This window comes from Musca vetustissima, unplaced genomic scaffold, assembly GCF_032173495.1.
Source record: "Musca vetustissima isolate MV318-11 ecotype Yass unplaced genomic scaffold, APGP_CSIRO_Mvet_v1 utg104987, whole genome shotgun sequence".
NCBI classification, from domain to species: Eukaryota; Metazoa; Arthropoda; class Insecta; order Diptera; family Muscidae; genus Musca; species Musca vetustissima.
Window position 1 is genome coordinate 35845 of NW_026887991.1, and position 13731 is coordinate 49575.

A 13731-nucleotide genomic window follows, 5' to 3' on the forward strand; every position below is an offset into this window, starting at 1 on the left:
AAACTCTTTCAGCTTCATTTATTCAAAAACTTTTTCCAATGAGCTGGAACGAGTAAGCCAAGTGGTATTTAGCACAATAATAAAGACATAAAAGTTTTAACAAAGTAAAATATCTAAAACATCTTAAAAAAATTAGGCCTAAACTATAGGCAACAATAAATAAAACATAGGAAAATAACAAACAGATAAACAAATATTTCAATTTCGAATTATGACCAAAAAATAATTTATTTTCTGTATTTGATTGTTATAATTATGTATTATGTTGTGTATTCAAAATTTTGAAACCGTATATCCAATAAGACATAAGCATAATAGATGCTATACATATTGCAAAGAATATTTCCCATGTATTGACCTTCCCTTTTACAAAATATTCTCTTATTTTAACTTTCCCCCGCACAGCCTATTAACGTTGCAACATTAACATTTCAAAACGTCTCTCGTCCTCTTCATTAAATTTATTGTCATCATAGTCATAGAGATCTATGGACTTGCGTTTCTCCATAAATTCCATTGTTGTTGGCGGTATTTGTGACCTATTGAAGCTTTGACACTCTTTGTCGCTGTCAATAACATTCTCTGTGTTGATTTGGTCCTTCGGTGTCTGTTCAGACAATTGTCATTCTGGAATATCGGTTGCCTGTAGCGGTAATTGAATATCAAATGATTTTTGTCGTGATTTATGGGATAGCGCGTGATGATCACGAATGTAGTTTTGTTGTTGAAAATGTGAAGAGTGTTGGTGGTGGTTGTGTTGTTGCTGTTGAAGTTTAGCTGAGGCGGTGGCATTAAATGATTGCATGTGGAAATGGGAGTGAGCTCCAGCCAGTTTGGCTAAGGGTATACGATAGACTCGTAGAGGTTTGAGACGATCTGGAGAACTTGAATAATGTTCAGGAGTTTGACTGCCGCCACCATTCGATGAAGAGAAAAGGTTGCGATATTTGGAATTCCGTTTTGTCGGCGACATTGGTGAATGTTGTGCTGCTGGTGTCTTGGGTAGGTTGTTATTGTTGTTGTGGTTACTGGTGTTGCTGCTGTTGTTGTTATTCGAATTTGTGCGTGGTGAATTGGGTGGTACACCGATTTGATATTGAGGATCCACAATGGAGTTGTTGCGCAATGGATTATATTTATGATCACTACTGCCATAGGCATCGCCACAAGAATTACTCTTCGCAATGATAGGCTTGTCATCAATGTGACTAGCTTTCTGCAGAGAACGTGCCCTCTGCATGGGTTGTCCTACATTTGAGGCCGACAACATATTTGGTATTTCAAGTAAATTATTCATTTCATGTTCTGGATTGAGGGGTATGCTATCTTTGACACTTGTTAGGCTGAGGACTTCTGTAGAATCTCGTGTTGTCAGCTCTTCATTTGACGAACATTCACTGGGTGTGGTTACCAATCTTCGTTCTGGAGTCTGTTCGTGGATTTGTAGTCCCTTAATATTCAAATCTTTGGACATAAATTCGGGTGCTGTTGTAACAAAGAAAATATCGCGTTTGGACGTTATCATTTGTAGTTCTGGTAAAATCGCGGTATGCACTAAATTGCCATTGACCAGAAGACGTATTTCCATGGAGTCTGCCGTAAAGCCGAGTATATAGGGGAATGCACATACCACCGATGTGGGTGAGGTATTCCAATGGAAATCGAATTCATTGCGGGATTCATCGCGTTCATTTAATTTTTGGAAGTGGCATGTATCTGCAAGAGGAAAAAAGAATATTGTCAAAGAATGTCGAGGTGAGGATCCATGTATGTAAATTCAGTTGAGAGTAAATGCGTGAATTTAAAAAAAAATTGGGGCCAATTTTTAAAGAAAAATTTTTTTCTACGACCAACCAAGGCGCCGAAAACGAGGCGTGGATTTCTTAATGAATATTTGTTCAAGCCCTAAACAAGGCGTGGATTTCTTAAATAATATTTTCTCAAGCCCTAAACAAGGCGTGGATTTCTTAAAGAATATTTCTTCAAGCCCTAGACAAGGCGTGGATTTTGAAAGAATATTTTTTCAAGCCTTAAACAAGGCGTGGATTAATTAAAGAATATTTTTTCAAGCCCTAAACAAGGCGTGGATTAATTAAAGAATATTTTTTCAAGGCGTGGATTAATTAAAGAATATTCTTCAAACCCTAAACAAGGCGTGGATTAATTAAAGAATATTTTTTCAAGCCCTAAACAAGGCGTGGATTAATTAAAGAATATTTTTCAAGCCCTAAACAAGGCGTGGATTAATTAAAGAATATTTTTTCAAGCCCTAAACAAGGCGTGGATTAATTAAAGAATATTTTTTCAAGCCCTAAACAAGGCGTGGATTAATTAAAGAATATTTTTTCAAACCCTAAACATGGCGTGGATTTCTTAATGAATATTTTTTCAAGCCCTAAACAAGGCGTGGATTTCTTAATGAATATTTTTTCAAGCCCTAAACAAGGCGTGGATTTCTTAATGAATATTTGTCCAAGGCCTAAACAAGGCGTGGGTTTCTTTAAGAATATTTTTTCAACGACTGCCACTTTGAATTACAAATAAAGCCCCTGAAATAACTTGAATTACATTGGGAAAAGGTTTTGTACTTACGATTATAACATAACAGAAGCTCAGTTTCCATGCCATCACACAATTCTATGGCGGCTGTTAATTGAGTCTGACTTCTTTTGGCCGGTTCAACTTCATGCAGACGGGTGGCAACTCCACTTTGATCACAGACAATTTCATAATGATATCTAAGGAGAAATTACCAAAAATTCAAATTAATATTCAAATTTCGAAAAAAGTAAATATATTTCAACTTACTTATATCCCACACAAATTAGACCACCAGTTTTCGTATTGGTTGGACCCTCCAGGGGCGTCACAATTGTGGGTGTATCATTTAGCGAGATTTCCTTTTGAAATATAAAACCCTCCGCCGTTTCTGTATCATTTTCCGGACACCATGAGGCCCACGCCGCTGTATGTTTCCATTGAAATAATTGCAGTTTACGTCCAACGGCCACCACTAATCGCAAATGACCACCATTTACACGCGAAGAGGAAAACAAATGACAGCCACGTGTTCTATCGATGCGTCGCTCCTTTACCTCAGAACGAGAACGACACTTCAGAGTTTCTTCGGAAGATTTCAAATGGAATTCTCGCAAACGAAATACATGTATACGATGGCCATCACGATTTGTGGCAGAGCCTCCACGCACCAACACCAGGCCGTGTTCTTCCAGGACATTTAATTGGCGGACATGTAATGTCTTGTCGAAGACCAACTGCAGTGATTGATCCTCTGTCATGATAAGGATAAGAGAAAAAAGCAAATTAAATTAAATGAATTAGTTATTTTCCGTATCCACAAGACATATCCTTTGGTGGGTCATTAATTTGTTTGATTTGTTGTTCCTTCTTCTTTCGTACCCTTTGCGGTAGGTTGGTCGTGAGCATTGCCTACTTACCTTTCATCAAAAATGTTCCATCATCCGTTGCTATAAATAACGAGTCATCAGCATTACCAAATGAATCGCCTGCCAATGTACCCCGGTGTGGAAATGTCGGATAGAAACAATGCGGCTCCCAAGGTGGCTTCTTGAATATCGTACAAGGACTTGCTGAGGCAATGCTTGTGGGGGCATCACCACGTACAATGGCCTCCAATTTAAGTGCTTGGCCTATGCGAACGAATTCAATTTGTCTAGCGTCCTCCTTGAGTTTCGATGTTCTTGGCACGTCATACAATACTTCAGAGAAAGCTCGTCTGTTTAGCATATTCTATGAAATAGACAACAGCAAATGGAGACATAGGACAATGTTAGAAAATATGAGTTGTAGACAGTGTTCAGCAATTGAATAGGTACATTTAAATATAAGAAAATCCGATTAAGGAACAGGATTTGATGTCCTACCTACTAATTTTAGACTTAGTGTGTAGAAAGGAATCTTTTTTAAAGAAGTCCTAGTGTTTTTTTAAATATTTTTAAAGGATCCACAGTGTGCATATTTTTTCAAAAATATCTTTTAAAAAGCTCGCCAGTGCGTGGGTTCTTTAAAGAATATATATTCAACGAATTCCCAAGGTGTGGAATTTTTTAAAGAATATTTTTTCAACGACTTCCCAAGACGTGGATTTTTTAAAGAATATTTTTTCAACGACATCCCACGGCGTAGATTTTTGAAGGAATATTTTTTCAAGGCGTAGATTTTTGAAGGAATATTTTTTCAACGACTTCCCAAGGCGTAGATTTTTGAAAGAATATTTTTTCAACGACTTCCCGAGGCGTAGATTTTTGAAAGAATATTTTTTCAACGACTTCTAAAGGCGTAGATTTTTTAAAGAATATTTTTTCAACGACTTCCACAGGCGTGGATTTTTTAAAGAATATTTTTTCAACGACTTCCACAGGCGTGGATTTTTTAAAGAATATTTTTTCAACGACTTCCACAGGCGTGGATTTTTTAAAGAATATTTTTTCAACGACTTCCCTAGGTGTAGATTTTTGAAAAAATTCTCTTTCAAAAATCTACGCCTCGGGAAGTCGTTGAAAGGCGTAGATTTTTGAAGGAATATTTTTTCAACGACTTCCCAAGGCGTAGATTTTTGAAGGAATATTTTTTCAACGACTTCCCAAGGCGTAGATTTTTGAAGGAATATTTTTTCAACGACTTCCCTAGGTGTAGATTTTTTAAAGAATATTTTTTCAACGACTTCCCAAAGCGTAGATTTTTGAAAGAATATTTTTTTCAAAGACTTCTCAAAGGCGTGAATTTTTTAAAGAATATTTTTTTCAAAGACTTCTCAAAGGCGTGAATTTTTTAAAGAATATTTTTTCAAAGACTTCCAGGGCGTATTCCAGGAGTCCTACAACACATCTCTTGGTAATCCTATTTAATTACCTCCACAGTGTAGTGCAACTTTCACGTAAATTAACAATTAGAAAGTATACGTGTACATAACTATGTCAATGTTAGTTGCTTCGCCAGGCTACATATGTCTATATGTGTATTCGATGTGGATGTGTGTATGATTTCTAAAATTTTATACGTGTGCAGACTAGTGCTTTATACAAAATTCCTTATATGCACATCTTTTTGATTGGTTTTCTAAAGATTTGTTAGAAGCTTAAGAGTAGCTACACGATACGTTTTCATTTCTTAAAAGGAATGTTCATTCACAGACGCATATATTTTTCCATACAACCATATACACATGTATGCTTGTATGTATTTTGACTTTACTTTTCTGTTTGACATTGGAATACATGTTGTGATTCTATCAGAAAATATGATTTATAACTTTGCTTTGGTGTCTTCAGCACAGGTTGGGCGGAATTTAAAGATGGCTTTAAAATGTTTTGAATATATGTTGGCTATCATAGATTTCAGGCAGACATTTGATTTCGGAATGTGTATAACTATACCTCATAAATTCTAAGGCATCTACGGCAATTACTGATGATCCGAAATATATACTCTTTATTGGTTCTTCAATTTATATTAATACTATTTGTTAAGAACCCTTCCATCAAACTAGCTTACTACCCTTATAGAAATATAACAAGTTTTCAATACATATAATCTACTCCCCTGGCTAAGCCTACATATATTTTCAAAAAAAAAACTTTTTTCTTCTTTCAACGAAACCCTTCATCGATTTTCATACGACGAAAAACAAAATTTAAATATTGATTGAAATATCCATTTTCGTTGACAAACAAATTTTGTATAAAGTATTGGCGATGAAATATCTATACAGCCACATAAAATTCAATTAAAATTGGGGGTTTTATTTTGTGTATTTTGCATAATCGACAACAACCCCCTGAAAAAGTTTGTTCACCGCAAAACATGGTGTATAGACCCGCATCAGACACACAATATTTCATCAAAAGGGGGAGTCGGAATATAAACATTCTCTTTTCGTTTATGCAAATAAACAAAAGATTAATGTTACGCTTATAAGGATGCCTTAACACGGAAGTTTTTCGATTTCTTTTCAAATAAATATCTGTGGTGGGTTGAATGTGAGTAGCATTCAACTGGTGTTGAGACATTCTAATATTCATACATCTTCATAAAATGGGTTATCCTTATGTATAAGCAAGCGTGCAAAATTTTCGTTGCCGAATAATAATGTGTCGATGTTATGACATTTTGCCTATGTAAATATGCAACATTTGCTGTGAAGAATAGCCACTTGTTAAAAAGGCCCTCTTAAAATAAGAAAGGCTTTTAAGGCGCTTAACATTTCATTGATTATGGATTTTGTCTATAGACTTTGGGGTAGATATGAATTAAATGACGTCGATATGTTCGACCGGGTCGAACTGACATACAAAATACCTAGCTAAAGTCGGCCGGGACTATTATATGGAAATTGTCTGTCAGGAGGATGTTTGTCCTCTGAAAAAATGAGAATTGCGGACGTTCGGCTAGGACCTCAATCGTTCCCAAATTGAATATATGACAAAACATAGAGGCTTGCGGCAATTACACCGCAAAATACCAAATAGATATCAGGAATATATTTTTTATAGCGGATCCGGTTAATATTTCGTTGAGTTGGTCACGGAATAACAAATATAGGTGAGGACCGTTCGGAATGTTCCTAGCCCAGCACAAATAGCGCGGTATAAGCAGAAAAACGTTAAGTGTTTTGTAAACTTTCATCTCTGTTATGAACACACGATAAATTTTATTTCGATCTGCAATATATTTTTTCAGGAATATATTTTTTATAGCGGTTCCGGTTAATATTTCGTTGAGTTGGTCACGGAATAACAAATATAGGTGAGGACAGTTCGGAATGTTCCTAGCCCAGCACAAACAGCGCGGTATAAACAGAAAAACGTTAAGTGTTTTGTAAACTTCTATCTCTGTTATGAACACATGATAAATTTTATTTCGATCTGGCAACACCTTCATATAGAAACAGATGTTCAAAAAAGACACATCCTAATTTTTTTACAATGAAAGCACGCATTTCTAATTTTTCCATTTTAAAAATTGCGGATACGTCTTTTTTGAACACCTGTTTCTATATGAAGGAGTTGCCAGATCGAAAAAATTTTAACATGTGTTCATTTCCAAAACACTTAAATAATACTAATACTAATACTAACACTAATACTAAAAAGTGGAGCGATGGGTCCAATTTTGATATCAAACATTCTAGATGTAGCAGTAGTCTAGGTGCAAAATTGTATGCCTCTACCTAAATATTGCAATTTAGTAGTGATTTCAAAAAACAGGCGGATATGGGAAAATCGACATATTATCCCGTCACGAATGTATACCATTTACTGGGCCTCAGGTCTTTTTCCAAGGGGTTAGGGTATGAGCGTCCCTGGCTAACTGCCAATATGCACCAATCGAATATCCACATATTGAAGGCCCCGTTTACCATGATCTTTAATATCTCAATATCAACACTCCCTACATACCTTCACACAAATATAATCCCTCATTACACATTCACACATATGTAGACATGATGTTAACTTTCAAATACGCATCCCACCCTCCTTTGTTTACATTTTCTATGAATACGATACGTCAAAAACTTACCAATTTACTGTCACCAATATAGTCTTCATGCAAGTCTTTAATTAGCATTTCCAAGGTACGTTCACGTTTCTGTGAGAATATAGGCGTTTGAAAGGTTGCCTTTTCAGCATTTATTAGTTTAACCAGTAAAAATTCACGAAATAAATTCACATCCTGCAAAAGGATGTCAAAAGGATTTATTTTGTAAAATTTTTTATGGAATATATAAATGTATAAAAATGTTATGCTGTGTTTTTATGAATTTAATTTCCTTACATCAAAGGTAAACAGTGTTTAATGTGATGATAAAAGAGTTATGGAATATTTTTGCAAATATTAACATTTATTGTATATTAAATGTACATTTAAAAATTTAAATTTTTTATATCTATAAAATAAATTATGGAAGTTATTAAGTATAACAACAGATTATTATTTAGGAGCATGTGGATGGCCTTAATGTGAAACAGGAATAAAATTTTGGGGAAGAAAGTTATAATACATTCTCGATTTTAAATTTTTATGATTTTCAAGCAGCTGGCAAGAAAATGAATTTTGTTGTTGTTGTTTTGTAGTTGTTTTCGAAATGAATGAAAAGTCCTTTTTGCTGTTACAAACATATGCACAAAGACATAATACCCTGTGGTGAAGGGTGTAAAAAGTTGAAAGTCGGACAAAGCCGACTATAAGATATCCTGCACCACTTTGGTACTACTTTAATTTTTATTGTATCCTATATAAAATCTCGGTTGTACACATGTACATACATGTCGATCTGCCAGACAATGCATCATTAGTGGATCCTCAGATATGAACCGACTTCAGTCAATCATTACACATGTTATTGGACCATCTATAAAATATTCCATATCAATTGAACAGAATAAGGGACTTTTTTGTACCATCTATATAAAATCTGGGCCAATATATACAGAATTATGCTGCAAAATTCCATATCAATTGGACACACATTGGGTATCTGGTGCACGATTAGCTCGACATCGGACAAAAAAATATTCTAAAATCAAAAGAGATCTTCAAGTATTATTCAAATACAATGTGCAACAAAATGTTGTATTATCATTATCGGTATGAAAGCCCTTGGCGATTGAAAATGATCAATATTGGTTGAATTTGTGGAATAACCCCACATAACGGTACCTACCATTATTTGATATTTTAGGGAGTTTGGGCACCGTTGTTACCCGAATTGAATGCACATTGTGTAGCAAACCAACCTATTAAAATTTGATACTTTTTGGACTCTTTTTTCGTATAGCCACATATAAGAGTACTCCCAAATTTCGGACTTTGGGCATGTTTGATACTGTGGATTCTAATTGTATAGAAAATCTCCATACCAAAATTTATCAATATTTGTCCAGTTTTAGGTGTAGCCCTCTTAGAGCAGTATACCCCATTATTCGGTATTTTGGGAATCTTGGGCACGTTTTCAACCAAGTATGGGGTTCTCATGGGGTCTCAAATCTTCCAACTAAAAATATTAATACTGGTCAACGCTTGTCATGCTTGGTATTTTGAAGGTAAATTAATTGTAATTTCTCATACATAGGACATAGCCCCCATATAAAAGTTCGGCCTTACTTTTATTAGTTTGAAGTTTTTGGTCGCATTTTTCCCTAAAAGGGCAGTAAAATGGCATTGCGGGTTATTGTAGCGTTAAACACATTTATGTAGAACATATTTTATATAAGTCTTTGTTTTGCCTATTCCCCAAAGGCTTCAGTTTTCCCAAACTAAGTGTCTGTGTTTTTCATTTTCCCAAATAAACAACCTACCAGCAGACATTATACATAGCCCTTGTTTTTAAAGACATTTAGAATGTACACCACATGGTAGGGTATAAAAAGTTCGACCCGGGCGAACTTAACGACGTTTTTAATTGATTTGTTTGCCTTTTTAGGGCGAAAGAAAAGCCAGAGAGATATTACATTTCCACCATTATTGTTTGCTGGTAAAATTAATATCTTTGTTTGTGAATGAGGAATGCTTTTGTAAAACATATCATCTTTATATCTAGAGTCTTTATTTTCTGGAACCGTAACCTTAATACCATAAGACGAGATTTTTATACGATTTTAAATAGGGTCGTCAAAGAAAAAAATCAATATTCGTATGTTTTCATATTCCAAATCTGTTAATCAGTTTTTACAATTATTCCCATTTTAAAATAATCTAAAATCTCCAGCAATATTTAATTCTGTAAGTCACTGGAATACCATATATACTTAGTCCTTTCAATATTTTCGATTATTTAATTGACATATTTATCCTGCTGATATAAACAATGAAATCAATTTCTTCTTTGTTGGTGATAATTAATATTTTATAAACGAATAATTAATTACTGTATTTTTTAGTTACTCCAATTCAACATAACTACAACAACTCGAACATACACATATATCTCATACAGGCGGATATACAATATATAGATCACAAAAATCAATATTTCTTCTATATGGGTCATCATTGTAAAGGCTCTTATTGTTGTTGATATTACAAATATGTAGATATGAATGAGTGTGTGTATGTATATTTTCATATTGTGATTGGTAACACATATGTGTCATCCACACACTTACTGTAAATTCGGGTGGGTTTGGTAGCGTTGGACCAAATGGTGGCACATTCTCATCACAAAATATGGCCAAACGATAGGTTTGTTCATGTTTCGTAACTACCGCAAAAATGTCTGAAAAAAAGATACAAAAGAGTTGTAAAAATTTAAATTGAGTTTCCACAACAATATACACTGTGTTGGTTGTAGTAGAATTTTCTATGAATGTTCATTTATCAGTGTGACGAGGGTTTTCTGTTTCTTTTATTAGCTTGCAAATAGAGGCGATGACGGTGGCTGATTGCCGTACGAGCAATTTTTGACTTACGTGTAAATTGGCTTTTTATCCATGTGGGATCAAACATTGTTGGCAAAACCGTATCAACATTGGGCGCCGTGCTTTGATCTATGAATACGATATTCACAATATCGTTACCAATGTGACGTTTGCGTTCAACCTGCAAAAAATATGAGAGATAGAAATGTGTTATTTGAGTCGAAGTTTGGTATGTATAGAATTTATATGAATAGAAATTTCGAGAATACATGGATTCGTATATCATTTAAAATGTAAATATTAAAGAGTGTAGGTTGGTTAGCACTATTAAAATAAAAGCGTCGAAATTTGGCCAGCATAAGGTATACGTTATTAATAATGTTCATGCGCGCTAGAGGTCATGTATTGTATTTAATCAGTTAATAATAATAATATTCATAGGCTTCTGATTAAAAAAACGAGTACATACCATATTTGATGAAAATTTATTATAAATTCTATTTAAAAACTACAAATGAATAGCACCTTATAAATTTACACCCTACACCACAATGTAGTACACGGTTTGTATCTTGGTCAGTGGTGGGCATAAATAAATGGAGAGTAACTGAGAATTCATCATTAAAAATTTATGACAAAAACAGAATTCATGTTTAACCATCTAAGCTCTATTACGGTAGCGTATTTGGCTATACATGGGTGGTCTTGGTATACACCAGAGCCCTATATAGCGTATTTTCGATAATATTCGTCTGGAAAAAATCAATTTGTGTTTTTGCAATTTCAAGTATGCAGTGCCGAACTATTACTACGAAATAACCAGTGTCTGAAAAAGGAGCTGTTGTATGGAATCATGCCCTGCATATATCCACATCCATAATGATAATAATACTTTCATACGATAAAAACAACGAATATGGTCATGGTCACTCAAAAACGACTCCATAACATCATGTGGCAACTGAAAATCACTTCGAGCAGCATACATTCGACATGGATGTATTCAATTTGGCATTCACTCAATAAAGGCATTGTAAATTGTCTGGTAGTGCGTTGTCTACACACTGAGAAAATACCAAATTATAGCCATAATATTTGGAAAAGTAGGTTAGGAAAAAGTGACGAGTTCTTTTTATTAGGGCTATGTCGAAACTTAATTGAAAATTTTCTGCAAAGATTTGTTTCACACTACGAAAATTTGGTGTTTGTAATTACATTCATTTCGTTGGTGAAATTTAGCTAAAGCTTTGAAATCCCGGAAATGGATCGGCAAAATCGGCGATGCCTTAAAAATACCGAAAATAAGTCGGAACCTATGTCAAAACATGAACATATATTAGGTTTGGGGAAAAAGAAATCCTTTATTTTTCGGCAGACTCATATTTAGCGATATTTGCACCCTCTTCACTGATTATAGGTCTACACTTTATAACCTTTAGAGATCTTGTTTTCCCGAGATGAATATTCACACCATAAAATAAAAATTTGATCACTTTAGTCTTGGTTGATTTGACCAAGTATTTCGGCAGATCATCTTCACCGTGTAAAAAGAGTGATGTTCTTCATATAATAATGGCCTCTAGATCGATTAGAAAATCTGAAATTTTCTTTTTATTGCAACCCCTAAATATCATCTCAATATTGCCGAAAATTATAGGCTTCGTCCTTGACCATAACCGGAACATCATGTAAAATTGCAAAGCGATCAGTGCGAAATTTCCGCCCTCCAGTGGGCTAATTGTAATACTAAACAATATCATAACTCCCACATCTGAGAACATACATCAATATAATTGGTATCAATTTAAAGGTCTACCACTCCTCTTGGATGCACTATCAACTTCTAGGGAATATGTCTTTCAGGAGTAAATATATACGCCCCAAGATAAAGAGTTAGTAATTTTTCCCACAAAAGTCAGGGTCCATTTGACCCGTTAAGTACTGACCAATCTTTTTCAAACGGACATGCTTATTCTTTGGCTCGATCCCCTTCTACATGTAAAATTTCGCGATGATCGGGCCATATTTGCGGCCTCTGGAGCGACCAAAAAGAAAAAAACCGACTAAAATTAAATGTTAACTGATCATTACCAAAAAAGGGGTCTTCATTGGTCAGAACCCATGCTACATGCAACGGATGGACGGAAACACATGTCTAGCTTGACTCAGCTCCTCGAGATATGACTAGTAGGTATACTTAAAGACAGGACTAGGACCAGTATTTCGCGGCGTTACAAACTCTTGGGGCTGCACAAAGAAGACACCACGTTTGGTATAAAAAATCTCCTATTTAGTATAGAAAATCTCCTGTTTAGTATTTATTCGACCATTGCCCCATGAAATACGTAACATTGACCAAAACCATTTGACTGTCGGAGGTAACATCACCGGGATTAAATATTTCGGGGATTTCGTTGTGTGTTACATAGCGCATTTGTTCCTCTAGGCCATAACCATTGTCAAGTTTCTTGTTCTTGGCTCATTGGAGACATAGTCCCTGAACCAGTTCCTTTTCCGTCATCAGCACCAAAATAGGCCAAGAGCAGGGCATGGTATGTGCTGTAGGTAGGGAATAAAAGGTTTTCATTTGGTGTGTCCTTATGTATGGCTTCCAGTATGTTCCGAGTGAATTCCTGTTAGCCACGGTACAAATCGGAACGTATGGTTTTTGGTATGTCTGCAACATTGGCATAAATAAGGCAGAGATTTTCAGGCAAGCCATTGACGGCTTTAATCAATAGAACACAAATAAAAATTCTTATTGTTTTTTTTTCTTTCTCGACTGACTTTTGTACGTATTTCAAATTTAACCGCTCCAAATATTCGAACTCGTCGGCTAACCGTGCCTAACATATATTAACAAATACATTAATATATTTTGTTCTTAAGGGAAAATTTTTGGAAAATCGCCGATTTTTGACCAAAAACCAAGTTAAAAAATAAGGAAGATATTTACCGATTGGCTTTATCCTAGTTCATTCGATAGCTATACACTCATAGAGAAACTTGTAAAAATTTGGAATCGATTGGGTTATTAGTTTTTGAGTTATCATGCCCGCAATTCGCAAAAGAGAAAAACGCGTTTAATGTTTGAGAAGCCCTTTATCCGCCACTTGATGCTGACACAATAAATCGGCTATATCTTCAAGAGTTCTTGAGATTTTCACTTGAAGTTTTGTAGGGACATTCTTGAATTAGTGTAGATTCGAATTAAATAAAAAAAATTGACCCCGAGAATGTGGGGTCCCCTTAATAAAAATTTCAAAATTAATATCATTAATATAGGACTAACAATTAACGTTTATGAGCACATTCAAGCCGATTAGCCTCT

The 13731-nt window shown here is 34.9% G+C and overlaps 1 protein-coding gene across 1 annotated transcript in view; it reads right to left on the minus strand.

Annotated features, from left to right (window-relative positions):
- Positions 1 to 622: 622 nt before the first annotated feature.
- The window catches only part of LOC133335824 (GTPase-activating Rap/Ran-GAP domain-like protein 3), a 55428-nt gene continuing 42319 nt past the window's right edge, over positions 623 to 13731 (minus strand). Inside the window, exons 7-13 of the mRNA XM_061544122.1 lie at positions 10452 to 10581; positions 10149 to 10258; positions 7564 to 7716; positions 3459 to 3771; positions 2809 to 3292; positions 2593 to 2738; positions 623 to 1716 (exon numbers count right to left, since the gene is read on the minus strand). Of these exons, the coding sequence (XP_061400106.1) occupies positions 623 to 1716; positions 2593 to 2738; positions 2809 to 3292; positions 3459 to 3771; positions 7564 to 7716; positions 10149 to 10258; positions 10452 to 10581 (2430 nt within the window). The remainder of the gene's footprint in view (positions 1717 to 2592; positions 2739 to 2808; positions 3293 to 3458; positions 3772 to 7563; positions 7717 to 10148; positions 10259 to 10451; positions 10582 to 13731) is intronic.